Source organism: Podarcis liolepis, assembly GCF_965112155.1.
Source record: "Podarcis liolepis genome assembly, chromosome: 11".
NCBI lineage: Eukaryota > Metazoa > Chordata > Lepidosauria > Squamata > Lacertidae > Podarcis > Podarcis liolepis.
Window position 1 is genome coordinate 48,135,513 of NC_139565.1, and position 27,809 is coordinate 48,163,321.

At 38.3% G+C, this 27,809-nt stretch overlaps 1 protein-coding gene across 5 annotated transcripts in view; it reads right to left on the minus strand.

Moving 5' to 3' along the window:
• NIPBL (NIPBL cohesin loading factor) overlaps positions 1-27,809 on the minus strand; it is a 128,497-nt gene that overhangs the window by 59,409 nt on the left and 41,279 nt on the right. For all 5 annotated transcript variants that reach the window (XM_083465635.1, XM_083465637.1, XM_083465638.1 and 2 more), the window contains 6 exons: positions 8,260-8,403; positions 7,199-7,364; positions 5,637-5,767; positions 4,490-4,589; positions 2,950-3,101; positions 888-1,039 (listed from right to left, as the gene is read on the minus strand). In XM_083465635.1, the coding sequence (XP_083321761.1) occupies positions 888-1,039; positions 2,950-3,101; positions 4,490-4,589; positions 5,637-5,767; positions 7,199-7,364; positions 8,260-8,323 (765 nt within the window). In that variant the 5' untranslated portion in view covers positions 8,324-8,403. The remainder of the gene's footprint in view (positions 1-887; positions 1,040-2,949; positions 3,102-4,489; positions 4,590-5,636; positions 5,768-7,198; positions 7,365-8,259; positions 8,404-27,809) is intronic.

The following is a 27,809-nucleotide window of genomic DNA, read 5'->3' on the forward strand; positions in this document are numbered from 1 at the left end:
TTTGTAACCCAAGGTACCACTGTATATGAAAATAAAAGCATTCATCATATAGTAGTACAATCGAGCTATTAAAGTTAAGAATTATGAACAAAGCATTACTAAATTTTGTGGTTCAAATCATAGGCTAAAGAGAAAAACATTTCTTAGCAAACTTAATCTCAATTGAGAAGAAAACACTCCTCCATCTCTTTCTCCAGCTTTTTTTAAGAGCTTGGAGGAAGTAGGGGAGGAAAACTAGTACTACAAGAGGACGAGGAGGGATACTCTATTTCTCTCACATCCAGGGGAATGAAACAGCTCTGACTCACCATCAACAGTTTAGGGCTACAGTGATGCATTCTCAAAGTAAATGCAATGTGGAGCTATTTCCCTGAGACCCTGAAAACAGTTTCACATTGCATCATGCCCTCCCTGCACCCAAAAAAGCTTTCAAAATATGTGAAACATACCAGGAAGTGTGAGGAACTAAGAATTCAACAAGTTATCACACAAGCTTAAGTATTCCTTTAAAACCATCGATCAGCAATACTAATCTCATTTTGTAGGTTACTTGACCAAAAGTAATACAGGAATGCTTTACCATAAAATATTTGTCATTCAAGTACAGTATTAAACAAAAGCACCCAAAGGCAATGTTTCTACTGCTCTCTATCATTTTCAGTGAACTAATTTATAAAATCAGAGTGGAGACAAAGTCTGAAGTTGTGCTAAAGTTTTAACTGTATGCACAAAATTTTCCATCTTTCAAAAATTAATATACAGCATAGGTACCTAACACACACACACACACACACACACACACACACATTTATTTGTTTATTTATTTATTTATTTTCAGAGAACAGTGCCTTAAGGTTTATAAAACATTAAAATGATTTGTTACATACTTCACTGCTTATTCTGTGCACCATTTGCAGGTAGTCTTCACTTGAGCCATGTCTAGAATTATCAGCATGGTGATTAGCTGAATTGCCTGACAACTGACTTGTAACTTTATTTTCATGTATATTCCTCATCCCAATGGGACTGGATACTGAAGCTGAAATAAGAGAAGATAAGAGTGAATGCATACGTTTAAATATTTTCTAGCATAATTTTTCAATAACAGATTTTATATTTATATTTAATCAGTGTGGTTTCTATGTTTTCTTTAACTAAAAACATATTTCAGAGATCAGATTTTGAGAACTAGTACTCCACAAATTCTAAGATTGACTAGATGAACATGGTTCCTAAACTAAATTTTGCCTAAGCTCTACACAGACTTTGACTCCAATGCACCTGTGACGCATGGGAGAGTTGTGGCTTTTTTTCTGTATGTCTATTCCATCTGCTTAATGGTTACTAAGGTGTTCTGCCTTGCAGTCATCCTAGGCATCCTCTTGATGTCAAGAAACTCAAGAGTGTATGACAATACAATATATTGTATTTCACTGCTTCAAAAACTTTGAAAAAGAACCCCAACCCTTAACTCTTGAGACACAGTGAATCCCAGGAAGTCCATTCCTACGCTATTTCCCTGCTTTGGAGAGGTAATTATTAGCATTTCTACCTTTCCCTTTTGCTGTCTTCTCTGTTTCCCTGACCTTGCCATTCATTCTACCCTTCTTTGACCCAAAGCAACTCTATTTTGAGCTTCTCCACTGCACTTAGGCCTCCACTGTAGCATTCTGGATCACAAGCACTGCTCCCCACTCATTAAATGGAAAATGTGAGCTTTTCCCCACTTCCATCCCTTACCCTCTCATACACATATAACTGTTTAAGCCACTTTCCTATTTTTGTAGCAAACACATTTTCTATCTTCACCCAAACTGGAACTCTGTTCTTTGTTATTTCACCATATAACTGAAGTGCATGACAACATTCCATGCACATTTAAAATCTTGCATCCATTGCTGACATGTACACTTTAATGTTTGTGTGCAACATATGATCAGGGACAGCATATAAAGTACGAATTTGTTTTGAATTGTTTTGATATTTTTTTTTAAAAAATCACCTGTTTGCAGCCTATACTTTCGTTGCACCAGCTTTTGTTTTACTATGTTTTTATATGTTATATATTATACCCAGAAACACAGGGTATAATAATAATAATTATATAATAATATAATTAATATAATAATATAAAGTTACAGAATTGTAATTAAAATTGTTGTTGTTTTACTTACAATTCTGCTAATAGTAACACTGTTAAAATAAAGGTCTGACATAAGTAATTTGTGTCTTCAAGCTTTAAGCTTTGGCTCATAGTTATAAAATTAATTATTCTGAAGATTAAAGTTTTCCACTTACTGTAGTTTATACAGTGGTACCTCAGGTTAAGTACTTAATTCGTTCCGGAACTCTGTTCTTAATCTGAAACTGTTCTTAACCTGAAGCACCACTTTAGCTAATGGGGCCTCCTGCTGCTGCCATGCCGCCGAAGCACGATTTCTGTTCTCATCCTGAAGCAAAGTTCTTAACCCGAGGTACTATTTCTGGGTTAGTGGAGTCTGTAACCTGAAGCGTATGTAACTTGAAGTGTATGTAACTCGAGGTACCACTGTAACTGCAAGTTGTGTTATCAAATAGGTGTAAATAAAGATTTAGAGAAAAATTAACTAACTATAACTCTCTATTTTAAAGAGAATAATTTGTGTGTAATACATTCTATGAAATAAAAATAGGAGCAATTATTCCATCTTATTGTCTGTGTTGGTATTTTGTTTTAGAGTACAACCTAAAAAGAGTTTTAATGCTCAAGATTAATTCTTAGAAGCAGAATCAGTCACCAGCAGCACATTTGAATATTTTCTTCATTATCCATATGCTCACCAGTTGTAAGGTATGAATTTCTGATATAAGGAGAAGTACTTAGATTGAATAGTGTATCAGAATGTGATACAGCGACAAAAACCAACTCTGTACATATATATATTCCAAAGACACAGAGAAAATAAATACCTTGCTGTATCTGCGGGTGAGGCGTGTAACTTGGTGGGTGTGAATATGGCAAATATCCTGCAGGGCTTTGAGGAGCATATGGACTAGGCACAGGGCTGTTTTGTGGTGCCATAAATCTATTACCAGAGCTTGTTTGTGGTGGCACAAATCGACTGCAAATAAAATCCAAACAAAGCATATATGAACATCAATCATGATTTTCCTTAAATAATTTCACAGATGCTATACAATACAATAAACAGATAATACAGTTCCTAGTAATTAATGGATTGTATCCACAGGTGCTCTTCCATGAGCAGAAAGCTTCTTCAACTCATGGAAGGGCCATATAGATCTCCCAGAGGAGGAAATTATTAAGGAAAGACCAGTATTATCCCAGGGAGGAATGGTCCACGGTCTCCTCCCCTGACATGGTCTGGAGAGCTCTTCCACCCCACAACCCAAGAGTCAATGGGGGAGGGGAGGAGTCCTGTTGCACTAGTGAAAGTCCTTGTGGAGCTTCTACTGGCAGACTGGTTTGTCAAATATGCCTCCAATAATTTAGATAGAGCAAGGGGATCAGACTGTGAGAATCTAAAATTGATTTGTTTAAAGATCATTATATATTATTCATTAAGATCTGTAATGAACCCTGTATAAAATTTTAGAAAAACAAGTCTGACTAATGAATTTATAAAGATTAAGAAATTTCCTTCTTTTCTTTGCACAAGCAAATGAAAATTGGAAAAAGAAGTGCAAGCACTATAAAATCATGAGCACCGCTGTTGAGTAAAAGCTGCTTACAGAAAATCTCAAAACCCATGTCATAAACTGTGCTTAACTACTTTCCTTGTCCATGTATATCCTAGCAACCTTTTCTAACTGATTATACTATGTGTTTCCTAATAACTTCTCAAATTATAATTGAAGGCACTAAAAAGTTTTCCTGGCATTTTAAGTGCATTGTTTGCATAAAACCAAGACCTTAGTAAGTCAACACACCTTGCATTAAATATCAAATAATTCCTTTTATTGCCAAATATTTGGAGAACAGTCCTTGTGTATTTCATAAGTTCATTTTAATTTTTGCTGTCCAAATTACTATTTCACAGACATTTCTTAACAGAGAATCAATTGCAATTTCGTAGATTCTATCAGAATTTCTCTTTATGTACATCTCTGCAATAATCTTGTGAACTGCTGCTTAAACCCCCATATTGCATCAATTGTTAAGGGAAAGGTTGACATGAGAACTGCCAATAAGGACGGTTGCTGGGGGGGGGGGGAGGATTACTTCAGGTGTAACTGAGACAGTTCTGAGAGGTTGGGGAGTCAGTGTTGAAAATCTGAATTCTGGATGCACACTCTACTGAATCCTACCCCTACAGCCTTGCATCATACTGCATGCCATCTTTTTATGATTCATCGAGTTATGCGTTTTGTCTGGGGTTCAAAGTGCCTCACTTCAATATTTAGAAAAACAGTAGTCCTTACTCAAAATATTAAATGTTTTATATACATGCTTAAAAAATTGTAATCCTATGTTACAAACTTCATTTACCTGGAAGGGCTATGAGAGATAGTGGTTTGCTGATAATTGGAAGATGCAGGACTACCATGCATGGAATTCTGAGACAGTTTGTACTGCGGCATCATCATTCCTTAAAACAAAAAACAAAAAAAAGTTTTAGAAGTCACATCAAAGTATCTACTTACTTGTATATTTAATCCAATGCTTTGTTTTCCAGTTGTCATAACTATTACAAAATATCTTCAACTATAGCTATTATCTAGATAAAGTATTACAAGCATCAAACACATTTGTGCATATGACAACGGTATATGAGCAACATCTCTCTCTCTCTCTCTCTCTCTCTCTCTCTCTCACACACACACACACACACACACACACACACACACACACTTGGCCAGCATCTCAAAATCCATTCTCAGTGGCATACATAGCCCTACAGCTTTCTGCAATTTTTCAGAGCAGTTACAGGTGCTTATCTTAATGTAGCACACATGAAATACTGGATTACTGCTGAAGGTATAGAAGAAAAAGTAATATACTATACCACCCCTTTATTCTACAGGTCAGAAAAGAATAGTTCAATTCAGACAATACACACAAAATCATAATGTGCATAGTTTCGAATCCACACCATAATTTGAACTTACTAATGTATGGGCAAGTTTATAGCTGCCAATTTGCTACATCTTTTCATTTCCTCAGTACTTCCAGAGGAAATGGAGCAATGGCCAAAGCAAAAGTTTGTCAGATATTATGCTAATAATAATCACATTATTATTATTATTATTATTATTATTATTATTATTATTATTATTATCAGCAGCAGCAGCAGCAGCAGCACCCTGACCATCTGACTGGGTTGCTACCTTGAAACTCTTGGCTCGGGATAAACTGCAAGTGGCTGTACTACTTAAAATTTACTTAGATCCAGTGGTATGCAAAGCACTGCAGAAGAACATAAAAAAGTAACTCCCCTAGGAACAGATGCACTTGTTTGAAAGTGAATGCTCTTGTGTCTAATTCATCTGAATCACAGCACATTTTCATATAATAGCAGAAAACCAACTATAAGAATCTGAACTGTATCCACAATCAGTTTAGAGTATCACAATGAAAAGTAACACAGCTGCATATTATCTTGCTTAGAAATAATAAAATGAATAAAAACTCTCACCACTTTGTACCCCGTATCTGTTTTGCATGCTTTTCTCCCTGAAAACATTAGGATTCCTTGCCAGGACAGCCTGCAGCAAGACTGGTATATCTCCTTCTGGATCATCGCTGCCAAGGTTATCTTTCAGTTCTCTGGCATTGGAGATAAACAAACAGGGACTGATGAGATTTTTTTCAAAAATACAGGAAGCTACTAAACTGACAATTTGTACAAGATCATTAACACATATCCTTTTTTCTTTCCAATGGGAACCTGTTGCAACTCATGTTTCTGTGTCAGAGTACATGGGCAGCACTCTGGACAGTTACAACCATAATCACTGAGTTCTGGAAATCATTGTATTGAGTTACTTGTACACCACTGAGAGACAATTGTAATTAAGCAGTATGTAAATTGTCAAAAATAAATAATCCTTTGCTCATCGTGGTTAATGTGATGTATCAATGAATAATACTGCAATCCTATAAGATGAAGAGTCACTTCTCAATCTTTGTGTAAGCTATCCTGTAAATTATGGATGGAATCTACTCTAATTTCTCTACACAACCAGTTTTGTGTTGCTATCTATTATCTTGTTTTGTTTGACCAATTCCTCTGTCCAATTTATTCTGAAGCTAAATTTTAAACTTTATATTGTTCTTTTGGGCTCGATACTGGCAACTGTGTTTCCGATTAGAAAGACACTTCGCCTGTCTCAATTTTGCCTGTCAATAATTGGCGTCAGAGCAACCATCTTGGCTGTCTTTAGAACTAAGCACCAGATCTGATCTATTTTATTTGAGAAGCTATGAAAAATGCCTACAGGACTTTTGATCAAGTTATTATGATTAGGCCCAGCTCAGTGTCATGGGAACACACTGTGCCAGCTGGTTATGACCTCCTCTTCAGAGCAAGCTTTAAAAAAATATGGATTATACATCTCTAAATTAAATACAGCTTTCACATGCCAAAAGCAGGTCAACGGACGGGATACTTAAGCTCACCTACACTACTGTTCTATAAGATTACTTTGCTTAAACACTTAATATATTGTCTGCACTCTATTTTCATCAGGTCAATAAGCCACACATTCATTAGGAGTTCATGTTAGGGCCACTTTTCCCCAGACCAGAACTCTTTCCTAAGTAGAAATTTTTCTCTATGAAATCTTAAGAATTGTTCAGAACTAATACGTACATTTTTATCCAGCCCTCTCCCGCATCTCTCCAAATAAATTATAATTGGGTGTAGACCCTGGTGAGATGTTTAATCTTGTCAGTACAAGGCCACTGATTAAGTGCCCTGTTCTCTAAAATAATTCTTAGTTTAAAATCCATTCAAACCACCTTCTTTGAAATTAGTTTCTACAGCACCAAATCTGAAGTTTATTGCTGGCATCCAATCCAGCACAATAATAGGTAAGTGGCCATCTGTTGCTGAAAAATATACAGCCATGTTCAATAATTACAGAATCTTGCATACTATTAGGACAGAACAACACAGTAATATCTATAACCTGCCTCTACTATAGTTTATACTGAAACTTTTTGACATTAATTTGTGAAGTGACTTTTAATACGTACATATGATCTGTTGAAACCTGGTTGAGGCTGTGCACAAGCTGTGAAACCAGATTTTCATCTCTACAGGCCAAAAGGCAGTTCACCTCTTCTGCAATTCGTCCATTAAAGAGCAAGCTTTTTGTAGTTGTAGCAGGTAAAGGTGATGGAAGAGGAAGCTGGTTCAAAACTATTTTGAAAAGGGTATAAAAAAAAATTGCACTATTCCACCAATACATAAATGTTTTAGAAAGCATTTCTCCCCACCTCCCATTGCTAATTTGAGCATTGTGCAGATTGTGATTGGCAATGTGCTCAGTTACAGTGCCTACTACATCATTAGTGACAATCAGTATTTTGCCAGTGCCAAAACCCATGCCATAACTGGACTAGATGCATTAATTTCAAAACTAGTTTCACTATTAAGCATCATGCATACCAGTCAAACTATCAGTTCCACCTGCACCAGTGCCCTGCTGCATAGACCTTCAAAATGAATTTGGGGAATGTTTAGGCACTCTCCTTACTTCAGTACATATATCCCTGGAATATATTTTGTTTTATATGTCCTGTCAATTTCACTTCACAAAAGCTAAATCAACAATGCTCTAAACAAGGCATTTTCTAATCCCTACTATCTTCCCACATAAAGAGCCTAGGAGTGTGCAGGTGATCACCCATCCACAAAGGGAGCCTAGTAAGGTGCTGCAGCTTTCATTTCAAACCAGCACAAAGGAACCTTTGATGTCATCCTTCTGCCCAAGAGGAAGGTAGGCAGTTTAGAGATTATAGTGTAGCAGCTGCATTTCACTATGCAGGTTTCAATCTCAAAGTTTTTACTAAATTATGAATAAAGCATTCTTTAGTAGGAACCAGATTCCACAAAGGCCCTATGGTCATCTGCCCAATACCCCTCCAACTTTTATCCACTGACACATAAAGAGAAACCCATAAATGCCAAAGGGCCGAGAGAGTTTAAAGAAAACTAAACCCACCCCACCACAAAAATAAATTTGCAATTCAACATTTTGCTCCCCAAATGGGTTAATTAATGATTTGCAACAAAACTCAAGAGAGATACTTACGGTCTGTGAGACTAGCAATCCCTGCAAGAGTAGTGATGGGAACATGAGGCATATCCCCATTCATCCTGAAATGTTGGGATGGTAGTGCCTACACACAGATCTTAGTTCGGATGCCAGCTATCATTACTTCCCATCTCCCAAGCACTGGAATGAGAAAGAAATACTTATTTTGCAAAGAACCACCAAGAAGTTCCCAAGTATGTAAAAAACTAATTTTACTGAACTTTATTATTCTTACAGCAACTATCGTAAAAAAAAAAGTAGTAGTAAAAAATCTACTGATTTCATCAACACAAGGAAAACAACTGCCATAATTTTGTAGATAGACATCACCCCCCCAAAAAAAAACCCCAACAACATGTGGCCAATTAAAATTTGTGTAGGTTATTCAGTTTTGTATATTTACCTGCACAGTTGGGAAATTAGAAAAATCTAATCACATGCCTCTAGTGATCCTCTAGATTAAATAATTAACATGTGAAAGCAGTTACTTCTTGATGAACTATTACCATAAATCAGCAAGGTAAAAAAGTTTCCTTTCACAAATTTGTTTTCTTTAATGTGCAGATAAAGTGAGTTAATTGCACATCTGAAGTGTAAATGTGACTCTTAAAAAAGTACTGGAAATCACTTGGGTCAGGGAGTAATGAGTGGCTCCCTGATGTAGATACGCTTGGTCACAAACCTGGGTTTATCTATACATAGTGTGAAATAAGCCTTTAATGTCAAGCAAGTTTTAATTATACATTCTGACCATTTAACAAAACACAATACTATGAAGTTTCTTAGCCATACAGAGCACATGACAAATCGAAATAAGTGAAAGACTGGAAATAAGAGCATTTGCTTTTACATCTATAGTTAATGCCTAGCTAGTTTCACTAATCTCCACGCATCTGCAGAATGTCTTATAGAATATCAAAAGGCAACTTTTGCACAATCATCACTGTGGAACTTACAGGGAGATAGCGATCTACTGCTATTTAGAAGTTAATAAACAATAAAGCACAAAAATACATACACCATACATCACACAGGCCAGTTACTGAGTAGCAAAGGGAAGACAGATCAGATTGGGGAACTGTATATGCTGCATTTATCTATATTTTTTAACAACTGAAGATCTTAGCTAGATCAGGACGATGGTGTTATAACAGAAACTGTTTAGATTAACTTTCTGCAGACAACTTACAGAGCAAATATAGTGTAATTTCAGGATGGGGGCTAATTAGAGAATGTTCATCTAGACAAGTCGCGTTCAGTTTCATACAGTTCAGATGACTACCACATTTCAACACCCATTAGAAATGAAATTTAAAAAAAATGAAAAGGATTATGCTATGATGAAATGCAATTAAGAACAAAAGTATCCTCTGGTTATATTTCAGCCTACTAAAACTCTTGTTCTTTTAACACAGTAATTTTCAAATTTTTAGATGCAGGACCAACCTTTAACCCAAACATGCATTTGGTGGTCCAGTTCTTTATCCCCACCCCATATATTTATAAAGTGGTAGTGCTGCTCTTGTGACCCACCTTAGATCATGCCATGACCCAGGAGTGGGTCCTAGCCCACCAGTTTAAGATCAAAGTTTTGATAGGACAAAGTAGGGTGCCTTAGATTTCTCAAATCCTTCTACCCCCTCCCCCTAAGGTCAGTGTTTGCTGTCTCCAATGATGATGCCAGACCAATCATTACTGTAATTTTACACAGTAATCAACCAACATAAAGGTATTTTGTTGTAAAAGATTAAAATGTACTGAAAAATGTACTAATTATATTCCAGTTATATTCCATCTCAATGCTGGGTTTCACCTTACTATTCAAGACTTACTTGGCATGGACCATATTCATCTCATTGCTACATAAATTCGTAATTCAGAATACTAATTACAACTGGCAGCTTTAAGAGCTGTTACCAAAAAATGAACAAGGCAATTACAAATCCAAACAAAAGTATAACATACATAAGAATCAGTTATATGATGAAAAATGACAGCTTATTTTGCTCTGATTTTTGTCCAGTTGCTGGTAGGCTTTGAATTTACATTATAACAAATATAACTGTGCTAGAGACATCTGAGGGTTAAGAAAAAGGCTGTAGTTCAGTAGCAGAGCAAAGGTTTGGCACGCAGAAGGTTCCTAATTCAATCTCCAGCTACATGATTAAGTTGCATGTAATGGGAAAGACCTCTGCTGGAGAACCTGGCCAGTCATCAGAGCAGACAGTATTAAAGCAGATTTCCATATGCCCTTCATTATCATAGTATACCTTCTGCAGCTAAAACTGTGTATCTTTAAGAAGAAGAAATAAATTTGAAGATTGAGGAAAATATTTTTTAAAGATGTAAGAAAATAAGCAGCTTTATTGATACAGCTGATTCTCTATGGTTATTTTGATCCATTTTGATCCATATAAGACAGAAATTAAGTCATCTTCTTTTCATAAAACAAGTTATAGGAAAAGGGCTTCCATTTAATTATATCATTCAAAAGTAATCCTTACACATGCACGTGTCTAAGTATAAATATAGATTTGTCCACAAGAGGGCGCATACTATACTATAGTCTCAGATCAAAGTTACTGTACAGCAATTCTTGTAATACTTGTGTGAAATTCTGAATGCAACAGGTGAAATAAGACAAAACTGTTAGCAAACATGGCATGAGAGGCAGCACTAGCAGTCATCTTAAAGAGGTATAAGCAACTGCTCTCAGTACAAAAACTCAAAAGTGAGTAGATCAAAATATTTAAAATCAGTGAATATCAGAAAAGTATATCAAATAATAATCGGTATAAATCAAGTATCTCCCCCCCCGCCCCCATATAATACAAGTTCCTGAACAAACATGTATTCCAATTGTTTGCTATAACAGTTGATGCATATTGATTTGCAACTGATTATAACTTTTATACTAGTTAAGACCATTGTCCAAAACTTTGGCATTATTCAATCCAGATCCCTGTTTTGTATTTCAAATATTATTTTCTGAGAGATCAGGGATAGAATTGTAAAATAAATTGTTTGTTTTTGCTTTCCCTCTACCCACATGAGGGTGCTAAGCAAAATCCCTTACTTTGATACAGAATGCCAAGAACTTTATAGAGGTTCTGCAGCGACAGAGCAGAACAGTGTTTTTCCATCAGGTAAAAACAAGATGTCTATGCTATTCATACATAATTTTCCTCAGTAATAAATATGCAACTATTGTGTCATCTATAAATCTAGCACTGGTTTACATACAGAATCATCCATGGAGGCACAAGTTACTTCCATTGTGAGAAGTGCCTTTTTACCACCTCCGGTTAGTACTCCATCTGTAACTGTTTCTGTTTCTTAGCTACAGTGGTTCTTCCATTGGTTACTTTATGACTAGATTATTGCAAGGTGTTTTATGTGGGGCAGTCTTTTGATTTGGTTCAAAAAGTTGTAAGTGGTGGAGAACACTGTGGCAAGGCAGGTGTCTAGTCACAAACATAACACCAGTACTACAGAAACTGCACTGGCTACCAGTTAGCTACAAATCCAGGTTCAATGTGCCTGAGGTGATTTACAAAGCCCTATGGAACTTAGGGCCTAGGCAGTATTTGAAATTCCCATTGTTTTAGGTGCATTTTGCAACAGGGAATTTCATTACCATGAGCAGTTTCTAAGCTCTGGGTGCAGCACTGCGCCTAAGATTTCAATTTAAAACTGCAAAGTGGAAAGAAAGGAGGAGCTTTTTCTGCCTCCTCACTTCCAGCTACTCTCTGAAGTCTGGAGAAGAGACCCTCTTAAAAATATTAGGGGGGTGGGCAGGGGAAGGACTAGACCATGTGAAAAATGAACATGATATTTTAGCTGCAGTTCATCCATTTTTCATCTTTGTATTCTTTTCTAACACTGGGCTTAGGATATTTGCTAGATCACCTTTTCCACCATATACCAACCCATTATCTGATATCGTCTCTTAACTGTGCCACAAAGATGTACAGTGGCATCATAACTAGAGGTGAGCAATATATCCATACTTTGTTCCTTACAGGTATGAACTCCAGACTGTGATAAAGTTTTCATATTTTTTCACCCTGTATCAAGAATGCACTGCCCAGCTGGCTTTGCAGACCTGGCAGGCAGGAAGAAGCACTTTACAGCAAAGTAAAGCCTTTACTGCAAAGTAAATGGGCCTTTCCTGCCAGATCTGCAAGGCATAAGCCCCTGCTGCCTCTTTGCAGTAAAAGCTGCTTTCTGCATGCACAATCCGCAAGGCACAAATCCCATGCCTCTTGGTAGAGACAGACGAGCATTAATAATAAGTTTCCCTTCTCTTGCTAGGCAGAGTAGAGACCCAGCTTCCCCGCTCCCCCCCCCAAAAGATCCATGTGGCTTTAAGGCACACACCCATGCCTCTTGCTAGGAAGAATAGAGATGCAGCACAGGTATCAGGCTAAGCACGATTATCAGGGTCTCTACTCTGCCTAGCAAGAGGCAAGGTGTGTGCCTTAAAGCCATGTTTATTAGACTCTTCCTGTGGTATGGAGATTCTGATCAGCAAACAAAGTTTCCTCTTCGGATAAGATCAACGGATAAGATCAATGTGGCTTGGCTCCTGCTTCTGTTCAGGCAAGGATGCATCAATTTACTTCTACAGTAAAGGCTTTATGCATTTGGAAACTAAGGTGCAGACAATGCTGATGTCTGGGCTGCTGTCAGTTCAAATTGCTGGTTTTAGATATACTGTGGTGTATTTTAAGTATCATTTTTACTATTGTTTATTCTACAACTGATGTTTTTAAATGTTGTAAGCCGCCTTGAATTCCAACTTGGCAGGATATAAATATAGTACATAATAAATAAAATAATATGAGAGGCATCCATGTAATTATTTTGAGTTTCTTGGAGGATAAACACTATAAAGACTTAGTAAGTAACACATAATTTGACATCTTTTTTATTAGTGTGGCTCAATATAAAGAACACATATTTTTAATTTTTTTAAAAAGCACAAAATATATAAATATATATACACTATATTATAGTAGTGAGTAGAGCTACATACATGCAGAGCTACATACACACAAGAATGAATTTCATTGGGGACAAATGTAAGGTTCTGCACTTAGGAAGAACCAACTGCACAAATATACGATGGGGGACACCTGGCTTGCCAGTAGTACATGCAAAAAGGATCTACGAGTCTTAGTAGACCGCAAGCTTAAAATGAGTCAACAGTGTGATGCAACAGCAAAAAGCTAAGGCTATTCTAGGCTGCACCAACAAAAATATAGTGTCATAGTCCCACTCTATCCTGTCTTGGTCAGACCATGCCTGGAGTACTGTGTCCAGTTCTGGGTGCCACTATTTAAGAAGGATATTAACAAGCTGGAATAAGTGCAAAGGAGGTCAACCAAGATTATCAAGTGTGTGGAAACCCAGCCTTATGAGGAATGGTTGAGGGAGCTGGGTATGTTTAGCCTGGAAAAGAGGAGACTGAAAGGAAATAGGGTAGCCACTTTCAAATATCTGATGGAGTGTCACATGGAAGATGGGGGCAGCATGTTTTCTCTTGTTCTGGAGGGGGCAGGATCCAAATGAATGGCTTCAAGTAACAAGAAAGGAGATTCTGGCTCATCAACAGGAAGAACTTTCTGACAGTAAGAGCTGTTCAAAGATGGAAATGACTCCCTTGGTAGGTGGTACACTGTCCTCCCTTGGAGGTTTTGAAGCAGAGGCTGGCCGGCCACCTGTAACCTAGTTTTCAGGTGCCAAGTGGCACCTAGATTATCTACCTGACTTTCTAACACTGATCTACAACAATTCCCAATGTGTTATGGAGCCAAGTACATGGTGTTGCTATGGGTATATAAGACCCTTAACAGAACAGTAATATATTCTCCAGAAATCTTTAATGGTTTAGTTTAACATGCTATCACTGAGTAAATTTTCATTTAATTAAATGCATCAAATTTCGATTTTTATTTTTCCCCAAAAGTTCCAGCCTTATTTCAGACATCATGATATATTGAGATACTGCAGTGTTTAGCTGGCGGTATAATGTGATATTGAAAACCAGACATCACCAAGCCCTAATCATAACTGGAATGCCGTCCCCTCAAGAATCAGGTTGATGCAAACCCTGATGTGTTTAGCTTTCTTTTAAATATTTATTTATTTATTTATTTATTTATTTATTCATTCAGGCATTTAGTTAAATTGACTGGAGATGTTTTACTGTTTCCATAGTGCTGCTATGAAAATGTGATGTATTATTGCAGTGGTTTGATTTTCAGATTGTGTATTTTATTACATATTTTTATGGTGTATCCTGCTGTGGAATTGGTTTAAACGATGAGCAGGTAAATAAATAACTAAATATAAAACTTAAACTCAGTCAGTTATTGTTTTCAATGCTTTTCTTTTACACAGAAAACTAGTTATTTGATTAGCAGTCATGAATTAATTATTATTATTATTATTATTATTATTATTATTATTATTAATGTATATAGTCCATATTCTCTTATAATTTTGAAGTTTGCAAACCTTATCTAGCCTGCATTAGATGTCACAACCAATGTAATCTTCTTAAAATTACCCCTCTAAGATTTCTGCTCAAAACAAATTCAACAATCAGTCACATGTATAATAAGCTGGGTTGCACTTTAAAATGTTCAAAAATTTAAAAAATAATGTTCACATAAGAACAACATGGGATACTATATTTGATGCTAACTCTCTTTTTGCTGGGGGCAGGGGTGTCTAGTTCCCTTTGCTACAAGCATTATGCCCTTGCAGCCAAGAAGCCCACCCCAGGCTTCAGACAGAGCTCTGCACAGGCCTGCCAGGGATACATTGCAACACTTTGTTACAAGGTCTCTATTTGTTATTTTCTACCAGGCAGTTCCAGTCTGATCACACTGCTAGCTACATGATAATTTCTAGAACAATTCAATTTTATATTGAATATATGAAATCCTTACCTGTTTCAAGTTTGCCTGTACCAGAAAATGTAACTTTTTAAACAAATTATGTCGTTAGTGGTTGTTGTTGTTGTTGTTTAAGCCAGTACAACACCTAGTGTAAATTGGAGTCCCTATCTAGGCATGCTACTCAGTGATGCAACTCCAAAAATCATTGAAAGAAACCACTATTTCAGCTAGGACACAACCACCATGAACAATGAAGAGTCATCTTATTTACAAAGATGCATTTGTCAAAGTGAGCTCCGGTTAAAAACAGACTAACAGAGCTACGCCTCTGTAATTTGTTGCTAGGAATATATAAGCAGCCCCAAGTATTTTCTGAAGCAGTTGGAGCCCATCTATCAGTGTTCAGTGGATAGGGAGATCCACAGACAGCTGTTATCCTTCCAAGTTCTCAGAATCACAGCTAGCCTCTAAGGCACTCTACTGTCATAATAATGGGGAGGGGTGAGAACAGAACATAGATTTAGTCATTTTTTATTTTTTACTGTACTTGAAAACAAATGAAAACACCAATACTGAAAATGATACTTTTTTTTCAAAAAGGCAAAAAGATTTGCTAAATCTTTAAATAGTCTTCAAAGTAAATGTATTAAGCAAACTAACAAAAACAATTGCCTCACATTAAATGTGAATACATCATTCAATGCAGTTTAGACTGGTTAAAATCACGTCAGAATAAAACAGTACTATCTAACAAAAATAAAACAAAGGGAGGCACAGCACCTGATATATGGTAGAAAGGAGTATGCAGGGGAAAGGAGAGTCGTTTAATGAGAGTTGAAGTAGAAAGGAGGCCTCTGCAGAGCACTGCACACAAGGATGGGAAAATTGTAAACAGATGCTATATCATATCCCATATCAAACCACAATCTCAATAATTGACTTACTACAAATCTATACAGTGGCAATCAGAGTCAAAATAATTTCACACCTTTGCTCACAGATGCATAGGCACCTTCCACATGCCTCTATGGATGAAACCATACAATACTTATATAGAACTGCATAAGATACTTTACTCATATCTGTTAATTCCTTTGCCACTCTAAACTTTGGTCACTTTTCAGATTTGCCAGTGCTGCAAAAGCAATAACAACTTCCTTTTCACCATATAAAACATCAAATAGAGTAGCTACTATTGTGAAAACTTCACCGCAAGTTCTATTCCAATGAATGCAGCAATGCCCCCTGGTGGCTATTCAAGGATCAAAATCTAGTCTATGTATCAAAAGATGCTACTCTTCCAATCTTGGTCAAGGGATCAATTTAAAAGACAAAAAGGAATAAATACTTTTATTTGTAGATCCTGGTAAATATTCAGAACATTTCTGCATTACTTGTTTTGAGACTCCTAATTATTTTTCAAATACAACCTTATAAAAGCTCAAGTGAAAAGCTACCAGATGCCAACAACGTATTAAAAGGAGAGATCCCGGCTACCATCTTATTTTAAGTTTCAGATAATATAATGAAAATTACTAGAATAAAAAGAAGTGTCATGTGATTATACATTCAAAATATTGTATATCCAGGTAGCACATTTGAAATACACCCGTGTAGTAGTTTCTAAACAAGATAAAGATTGTGTTATATTGAACTGGTCCAACTGTAATATAATCTACCTATGTACCTGATGTAAAATAAAACAATTTTACAATTTTAAAAAATATGAACAGCACTCAGTACATTTAGAACACAATGGTTTGGATCTTGCATAAATTTACGTGCCTTTCTGATGGCAAAGTTCCCAAGGATGGCAGGATCCCAAAGGATGTGCTTTACGGGGAGCAGGTTTCAGGCACCAGGCCCACTGGCAGACCAACTCTGCATTACAAAGATGTCTACAAAGCATGTGACATGAAGGCTGCCAACACCAACCCAACCCTATGGGAATCCCTTGCAGGTGACCACAGTGCCTGGCGGCAGACAGTCAGGTCATGTATCCACACCAGTGACTAGAGGAGGAATGACTACTGGGAAGAGCACAGAAAGAAGAAACATCATAGTACACCTGCAACAGCAGAACTGAACGCTTTCATCTGCCTCAGCTGAAACAAAATACCGTATTTTTTGCACCATAACACTCACTTTTTTCCTCCTAGAAAGTAAGGGAAAATGTCTGTGCGTGTTATGGAGTGAATGCCTGCGGGTGGCGGGGGGGATCTGCTGCAGTCGTAAGCAGAGGATCCATGGTTCCCCTTCCTTTCCTCCTCCGTGGTTACAAAGCATGGATCCACATGGATCCTCAGGATTTTTGCCCAGGGCTACTCCAAACTCACTGTCAGATCACATGTCTGTGGCCACAGCATGAACCCCAAAAATCATATATCCACTATTTCGTTTAGAATATTTTTTTTCTTGTTTTCCTCCTCTAAAAACTACGTGCGTGTTATGGTCTGGTGCGTGTTATAGAGCGAAAAATACGGTATGTCTTTCCCATATTGGTCTCTACAGCCACAGCAGACACTTCAACCTTCCAACAGTTAGATTTTACACACACATCCCCCAAAAGGCACACTCCTCCACAGTCTCCCGAGACAGATGGATACTGCTAACAACAAGAACAACTACTCAAGGAAGGCAGCCCAACCCCAAATTTTGCCCTGTCCCACTGCAGTCCCCCAGAGGGTCCTTCAAACTTCTGGACTGGCTTTTAGGAGTATGCAGTAGGGTAATGCGGGGAGTCAAAGAAACCTCATTGCAATAGCAGAGTTCGTTTCATGCTTCTCTGGTTCTCAACCAGTCTAAGAATTCTATTATTTCAGGAATGTAAATATAAATATTTTATTTTCACCACCATGTTCAAAATATGTGCATTCATGTTTATGAACAAGGGTTCCCAAGGCGAAGGTGGCAGTCTTTGTTGATGGTGCCAACCACCTTTTTAAATCAATAATGTGGACCAAAATATAACTTAGCATGACAGTTCCAAACAGTGTCAAGATATCACCATCCCACTGGGTGGAACATCATCAAGTTTGGCATGACAGGTCCACCCTGCACCTATTTTGATGCCTCTTAATATATAGTTGCACGATTCCCCAAGAGGTAAGTGGCAGTCTTTGTCTGTTTGGATGCCAGGTGCCATTTTGAATCAAGATGATGGACTGAAACATGACTTTGGCATGACTTTGCCCAATTTTTGGCAGATCAGCCCAAACCAATGATTTATATGCCTCTTGTATCATTGCCCAGATCATATATTTCTTGTAACACTGAAACTCTGAAATGTAGTCCCTACATATCCATGTATAACTCATATGCAATTTAGGTGGAAGACCTAGAAAACTTTTAACGTTCAGTTCACATAATTCACTTGGTGGAAACAAGACTTTCATGGCTGCTGCTTACAACAAAAAGGTTAGGGAGCAAATGTTGCACACAAGAAAACAAGGAATCAGGGGGAGAGGGATTGTGACAAGAGACAAGTGAGGTCTGCCAAATCGAACAAATCAAATCAGTACACTTCTGAAGAAACTACATTTTAGTTTATGGACAAGTTACTACATTGTTCACACATTTAAAAATAGTCTTAAATTTATCAACAAAGCAAGTATGAAAAACAGAATGCATCCTTCTAATGCATATTTTATGATAGCGTGTTATTCTTTTGGAAAGCTCTTTGACTAAAGAACAGGATGAAAATGCTTTACATAATAAAAGTGCACATACTGGGTAGAATTCAATGGTGCAGAAGCAGACATAAAATGACTTTGCCGCCTTCTCCTTCCCCATGAAGCTTCCTATGTGCCCCAAAAAATCTGCCCTGGAGAGTCACCCACCCTTTTTGAAGGTGAAAGAAAGGTAACAGAGAGAAAGAGACAAACAGGAAGTTCTGCTATGTGGGTGGAAGTCCATTCTGCCAATGTTGGATTCAACCAATCATCTTTATAGTAAGAAAATGAAACAAGTTAAGTTTAACAAAATGTCTTACAGTGCAACCTTATATATGCTTACGCAAAAAAAACAACGACGTTCTATTAAATTAAGTGTAACTTGTTCCCAGGTAAATGGTGTTGGAATTGCAGCTTTAGTTTCAGTTTTCTTTCACCATTTATCAATTTGTGGTTCACCTCTTTCTTTCTCTCTTCTCTGCATTTCTGGCCATTCTCTGTGATGCCTCAGTGTGTTTTATAAAGTCTTAGTGGGTATAACAGATGTACACTCTGCACTATAGTACTGAAAGTCTACTTAACTATCTTCAGCATTTTGTGTGTCTTCTACACAATACTCTTTCCTTTTGCCCCATGCGTTGCCCACAGATGATTCCCCTCCCATTTTTTGTCATCTTCCTCCCTTTCAGAATCTAAATGCTTCAAATTCCCCAATTGCCAATCTCTAAATTGATTTTCATAATCATATTTCACAGAATGGCAGACAGATCAATCATTTGTCTTTTATAGACAGGAGCAGGGGATATTTTTACCCCAGTTAAAAAGCAGAGAAATGGGAGTGAGAATATTCAGCAAAAAAGATTTCCATGGAACCTCCATGGCAGTCCTAAATGTAACACCACTTACAGATGCTATGTAATCTTACCATGCAAGAAAGGAAAGCAGAGAACAACTCATTGAAGACTGCACATTTAGGTATGCTTATGAGCCCTGTGGTGGTTGGCGCTGTGGTCTAAACCACAGAGCCTAGGGCTTGCCGATCAGAAGGTCAGCGGTTCAAATCCCTGTGATGGGATGAGCTCCCCTTGCTCGGTCCCAGCTCCTGCCCACCTAGCAGTTCAAAAGCACGTCAAAGTGCAAATAGATAAATAGGTACCGCTCCGGCGGGAAGGTAAACGGCATTTCCATGTGTTGCTCTGTTTTCGCCAGAAGCAGCTTAGTCATGCTGGCCACATGACCCGGAAGCCAGTAAAGCGAGATGAGCACTGCAACCCCAGAGTCGTCTGCGACTGGACCTAATGGTCAGGTGTCTGCTTTTTGAGCCCTGTGACACAAACATATACTCCATGCTAATCTGGAGTAAGTTTTACAACTTGATTCTCTACTCAGTTGCTAACATAGAACAATGTCATCGACCAGCTTCATCCAATTAGCATAAATGAAACAGTTGGGAAGATCTATTCTTAGTACCCCACTGTAAATATGGTAGAGTGGTTAAACATGGCTCCAGATAGCTTAGTGCGGGGGGGGGGGGTATTATACCGGCATATTTAAATATACTGGAAAATACAGGAGAAAGAGAACTGGAAGAAACTGATTTTGGCTTCTGGTCATTTAAGATATTTTAACATGCCCTAGTCTCAACTGTGGAATAGTGGGATGTGATAGGCCAACAGCACAACTGAACCAACGTTGTAGACCTCCCACCACACCGATGCTGTTTTTGGTACTCCCAATGCTACAACAATGAAACAGGGTGGACAATAGCCAGAGCACAAATGGCAGAAAATCTGCAATGAAGGTGACCCAAAATACACTAGAGCACATAATTTTGCCTATGGTGCGGAAGCCAAGGCTTACGTTGCTTTCCACTGCAGCCTTCTGTAACCTAGGCACTTTGAAGATAAAATCACTCATCTCCATAACAATGTAGATGTCCTGCTTTTGATGGGTCCTGCTGAAGTCTCCAAAACCTTGTCCAGATTTATTAAAGTCATTTAAGACCTTGGGGCTGGATGATGTGGACAGGGTATTTGGAGTTGTACCTTGACTGGCCCTCTTGACCCTTACTTAGCATGACTTTTCAAGAGCCAATTAAGGAGGGCTTACCAGGTGGGCGCAGGGTTCAGTAACTGCATCACTGCATGAAGGGGAGGTGTCTGCCACCTTAGAAGGCAATTAAAAAGCCTTTGACTCAAGAGATTTAAGACAATTACCATGTTGTTGTAAATACACCCAAAAGAGGGGAGGAGTTGGGGGAGGGAACTGACATATATGCAGTACTCACTTCCTTTTTTTCTTTCTTTTTCGGATTTAATATATGGTTTTATATATAACAATTACCAAAAAGAGAGAGAAAAAGAATACAAAAACAAAATCTCAACTCCAGGGGCCAAGTTTGCCAAAGTCCAATCTGTGATTTTGATAATTGCTATTCTTCAGGATCATCAGGAAAGTATTTTATAAATGGAGGCCATGTTTCAACAAAATTGTCTACATCATTTGTATTATCCAATGCGTGTAATCTCTTTGTTATTTTTTTCTGATACAGCAATAGACCATGCATTCTGTTTCTAATGACAGATACACAGATGTTCCACTTGACAGATGTAGCAGGAAATAAGGGACTTTCAATGGCCAAACTAAACATCTCACTCTTGACATATGAACCACTTGACTAGCAGTGGTTCTCCAGGATTTCAGACAGGGTTCTCTCCCAGCCCTACCTAGGAATGCTGGGGACTTAATCTAAAGACATTCTGCATGCAAAGCAGATGCTTTACCACTGAGCTGGGACTCTTCCTCCATATGCCTTCACAGAAGTAAACTCTACTAGTGGGACTTATTCCTAAGTAAATCAGATAGGAAAAGCCCAGGCAAAAGCACCGGAACAAGATGCTTTTGAGACGCATGCAAGCAGGATCTGATCTAGAAGGGGGGGGGGGATTGAACCAGCAGAGTACAGATTTCCATTTATTCCTAATAATGCCTGACCTATTAAACCCACCTAAACCTCCTGGATTCTCCCTAACCTCTCAAATTTTCCCTTTTAAACAGTGCAGGGTTGCATTTGGCTCAGGAACTAGACACATTTCTGATATTACTGTCTATGCAGTCTTGTACACAATTCTGTTGTTTGCTGCTGTTTATTTTGTTATTTTTTACATGCTTTCGATATACAATACTAAGAGTTTGGAAAGGTGACTTAAATGAATGATATTTTTTTTACCAAGCTTCAGATACTACATTTATGCTTACAACTCCCAAATTTGTTTTTCTATCCCCCAACTATCAACTCAAGATAGTGCTGGGAAACATTCTAGTCTGAAACTTGTGAGAACTACTGCCAGTCAGTGTAAAGCTGGGATCCCCAACATGCTCACAGACACCCACCAGACCATGAGATGCTATGAACGCATGGGGGGGCGCAGGCAGCTATAGGTTTTCCCCCTGCTTTCCATGCTTAAAGAAATTCCTCCTTGCTCTGCGGCCCCTGCATGAAGTTTGAACATGCCCGCCACACCTCTGATCGGATGCCCTCCTTTCCATTCTCAAAGCTATTCAGGTAAGGAAGAAGTCAGCTCTGTCCACTGGGCTTTTTTCTTCCTCTATAAGAAAGGATTGCAAATCTTCTGTGAGATACTCTCCCCACAAGGCTGCCAGTTCATGAGGGAGTAGGGAGACAATAAAAGGATGTAAAGTTGTATGGGAGAGAACACTGTAAGCTGCCAAGATTATTCCTGTATCTCTCAGACTCATTGATGTCTTGATTTCTTGGCTAGAGCTGATATAGGGCTGTTTCAGGCAGAATAGGAAACCATGATTACCAAATACATGAACAAGCCTTGGCCTTAAGCACTCTCCCCTCCTTTTGCAACTGAAAGCTTCTGCTTCTACTTCTAAACTAACCACTTGTTCTCCATCATGCATGAACTCAGTGAGCTACATTTTCTTGAAGCTTTGGTTTCTGACCAAGCCACAATCTAAAACCACAAAAGTTCAATCATGTAATGATCTAGTATAAGAGTCTGAAATCCAATCACACATAGGGTTTAAACAACAACTTTATAAAAGGTAAGCAATCCCTTTGATATGATATTTAGCAATTTCAAAGTCCGTATTTTCTTCTATTGTCAAACTTTATGGTAGTTGCTTGTTAAAATTGTGTATGTAAGTCACCTAGAAACATTTTGTATTGGGAGACAAATAAATCAAACAAAAAGTAATCATAATATACTAGCTAACTCCTACTAGGAGCTACAGGTGTTGCCTGGGTGCCAGGATTATGCAAAACTTCCATGATGGTTCTGAATGGCAAGCTATCAGTTCCCCTGTGCCTCAATGCCATACTGTCTCCTGCAGCTAATGTTTCTTTTAGGCCACCCCACTGACATATGCCCTAGAAACAAGGAGCCTCAGACAGCAAGGAATTCTTGCCTTCATTCCCTATTTAGTTGGACTGTTCAGTCTATAAGCTAAACCCAGTCCACTAGTTTCTGATTACAAATCGCAGATGCTTTGGTAGGATGGGCTTCTGCATCAATAAAATATACTTCGATAGATCATGGGAGAACTGGATTCCCCACCCCAACCCCCTGCTTTCCCAGCTTCATGTGTCTCCCTTCCTTCTCCACAATTTAACTGCCCTCTGGTTACCTCAACACTGCAGTCTCCTGGCAAATATTGCTTGAAGCCACTAGCAGTTGGTGAGGTGGCACAGAAGGGCAATGCAGCTCACCTGCATTCTAAACACTGGTGTCACTCCCAGTTCCTGAGAGGGATGAGGTGCAGGCAGCTGAGCACAGTTCAGGCAGTGGCAGAGCCAATCCAATACTCCTGCCATCATGCCACACTGTACTAAGATCCCAAAGCTTCACTGCTCCCCCTCTCAGTTACTGGCAGTGACAAGGCAGGTGAGTACACCACTCTACTTATGCTACCCCGCTGACTTCTACTGCTTGGAGCTATGCATGCTCTCCAACCACTCCCTAAATAACAACACATACTGTAGCATCACAGACCCTCTTTTCCTTCACCCCATCTGGGTAAACCTTTTGGTAACACAATTTCTTCTAACAAACCAACGTTTAAAGCAGGATTGGCTAACCTGTGGCCGTTTCATATGTTGCTGAGTTACAGCTTCCATAATCCCTGAAGGCTGGCCATGCTGGCTGAAGTTAGCTGGGAATGGAACAACATCCACAGACCACAGGTTAACCACCCTGACTTAAAGAAACCAACGCCCCTGAGTCCAGACTTAACAAGGAACTGCTGTTTATTTCAAGCAAAATAAAAGCTTTCCTTAGCCTTCTTCTGTACAGCTCATTAAGGCTCATACATGTAGAAGGAAACCAGGGACTTTCAATAGCCAAGCTAAATGTCTTACTCTTTACAGTAACCTGCCCCTTTGACTTTCATGAGCATCTCTTCTAATATGAACAGCATTGTTTCCTGACTAGCTCAAAGAGTGAAATATTTATGAGATTAGATTGATTTACACAATTTATGTTCATACTTGCAAAAATCATGTTCATGTTGCAAAATTAGCTTTCCATACTGGAACTGGCAGAACAACTGAATCCTCCGGTTAGACCCAAATAATTGAATATGGTTCATTTATTGAATATTAAAATATACGTACAATAAGAATTTAAAACTATGTATACAGGCAACCCCCAATTTGTTTGGGGGTTACACTCCTGGCCCCCATGTGTTTCGGCAGGGCACATATAAGTCCACCCTGCCCCATTATGCTTCTTTATACCCCACCCAATGGGTGGTAGCCGGAGAGCAGGGGGGCAGCTGCCCCCCAAAATCAATCAAAATCAATACAAATCTGAGGCTCTGCCTCCCCCCTAACAAAAGCCTGCCCCCTGACAAAAATCCTAGCTATGCCCATGCCCCACCCCATTCAGTCCCCATTCTGCCCTTTTCTGGGTTCAAAAGAACTCATACATCAGAGGTTGCATGTCAACTGAATGCATGCAAAATGGACCCCCATCTGCACTTTGTTTCTAAATATATAGTTTAATCATACATATAAACAGTTGCAGTGTCTACTACCAAGTATTCATTTACTAAAACTAAGCACACATCATGATGCTATAAAATATACCTGTTTTTACCACCACCAAGCAGTGGTCATGCTTTCCTCCCTTGAAAAAACATGCAAGCGACACACTGCATGTCAAAGCAAGCCATAATTAATAGATTACTCTGAATGAGAAGGACTTTGTCCCTATGCTAGTGGTACGAACAAGCCATGCAGTTTAGCTCAGCATGACATTTGAACCAGAATTATGGTTTGCTTCTCCCTCTAACTTTTTGTTCTGGCCAAAATTGTCTATAGGCCAGTGTTTTACCAGTGGATCAGATGGTGTCAGGTCATTTTAAAATAAAAACTTTTTTTAAGAAGTGCACTTTACATGTTCAAAGATGGATGCATGAATCCAGAAGCAGTTCAAATACTTGGAAACATATTTCAAGTATTTAAACACTTTAAATGGCAAAATAAAGAGCTTGCAAATATATCCAGCCTGCAAGCATATCTCAGGAATTTTGTAACATCTGTCCAATAGATATAGTATCAGCAGCAGCAAAGATAAGGAAAATGAAAACATTTACAATCTCATAGCTTTTTTAATCAAATTGATTTATTCAAAATAGAATATTTTCTTCATATTTTACAAAGCTAATGACCAATCTATGAAATAAAAATGAAAAATTCTGAGCAGATATGAAAACATGTCAGGAAATACCATCCATGGCTGCATTGGAACATCCAGTTAAAATATGTATGGGAACTAAAAGTATTATAAAAAACAAAGAAAAAATGACTAATATAAACACATTTTACTCACTAAAGAGTACTGAAAAAAATTAAGCATATGTACAACAACAACAACAACAACAACAACAACAACAACAACAACAAAGCACAAGCTGTTTTAGCCTGCAATGTGAAAACCTCACAGTGTCATCAGCAATGAAATCTCACTCAGACACACAGAATACACCTATGTAGCTTGGAAACTAAGGACAAACAAGCAGCTGGTCTCATACTGATGGCACTTCATTCTCCCCAAAAGTTTAAGACAATAAGATTTGCCACCAAGTTAATCAGCAAAATACATTCAGAAATTTATTTATATTTCTATTTTAACGTCAACTAGACTTCTTCACTCACGCACTTTCCAAAGTGAGTTAAGATGTTATGAGGTTACCCTAATTTGAGATTTTACACACACTCACACGGCAATTATAACCACCACCACAATATGATTATTGTACATTTTATAGATAAACAGATGCAGATTTTACATTTCCCAAAGAGACAAAATGCTAACAACTGTACCTTACAGTATTACTAGTTTCTAAACACTTCAGAGCTAAAAGTCTTATTTTATAAATACCTTTATATCCCACCTTCCTTCCAAAGACCTCAAGCTAGCACACATGATTCTCCTGTTCCTCATTTTATCCTCACACTACCCTGTGAGGTAAGTTAGGTTGAGAGGCAAGGCTAAACCAACATCACCCAGTGATATTCAAGCAGAGTAGGAATTTTAACCCTGGTCTCTCAGGTTCTAGGCCCTGCTCTCTAGGCAGGCTAAGCCCCCCACCATTTCACATACATTTAAATCAAACCTATCCCAAAGGGAGAAAGGAACCAGTGCACTATGTTAGCACAAAGCTGCTAACATTTCCCGCCCTTATTCAACTCAAGAGGCCTGCTACTTAAAGTTGCATTTTTAAAGACTTACAGTATAACAATACACAACCATGTGTCCCACTTACTTTAGTAAGACTTATTTCCAAGTAAAAATGGATAGGATACCAGCCTAAAACTGCAATCTGATGAATTAAACTTGGAATACAAAACTGAAATCAAATTTAATTCCAATGAAGCATGCTTTTGGCGCGGAATAAGGCTTTAGCCTAGATAAAGACATGACACAGAACCAAAAATCTCAGGGGAAAGCCTTCATTTAGGGACAGACAAGATACAAGAGTTGCCAATGAATTTGCCTTTGTGTGTTTGTTCGTTTTTCAGTAAAAAGTAGATAGTAGTGGGGATCTGAATGGGACGGTGGTGTGAGAGAAAGAGGACTGAACTTTTTACCCATGCTGCGGTCACTATCAGAATCCCCCCAGGCTTGCTATCTACAATAGGTGCAAAGTTTCCAATGGTGTGGGAGCAATTCCAGCTGGTACCATGGCAGGGACAGAGATTTAAAGGTCCCCTTTCTCATGTCATGAGGCTGATCCAGATTCCCTACCTCATCAGGCTATTTGTAAAAGAAAAACCATGCAAGAACAAGCTAGATGACCAATGTAACAAATTCAAAACAGGGAAGAGTGGTGGTGATACCTTAAGAACTAAAAAGGGAGCATACAGATAACGATGGTGCAGTGGGAAATTTTCACAAGTCTATATGCAAACCTAGTGAATTTAGGGAATAAACAAAGACATGTAATATAAATAATTAGAATGATTGTGCAGAGGCATGTGGTATCCTAAAACTCACTGCTAGAACTCAAGTCTAGAGCAGGAGTAGAGAACCCATTGCCAGATGTTGCTGAGTTGTATCTTAACACTGCCATTCCACCCACACAACAGTTTGTGCTATGGAACTTCTCTCGCCTGCTCATGCCTCAAAATCTGCTCCAGGGAGGTGTGGAGCTCTCCAGAGCAGATTTTGGGCAGGTGCAGATAGAGGATTGGAAGGGAAAGAGGAAATCTTATTATGTAAGTAGAACTCTGCTTGCGAAGGTTTACATACAACTCATCATCCCTGACCATTGGTCATGCTGGCTGGGGCTGATGGGAAATGGGAGTCCCACTACATCTAGAGAGTCTCTTGCCATTGTCTCTCCCACCCATTCATACTAGACAAATACATCCTGTTCAGAAGGGTAAGGTATATAATGAAAGGCATTCAAAAATATGTACTCATTGCTTAGGAAA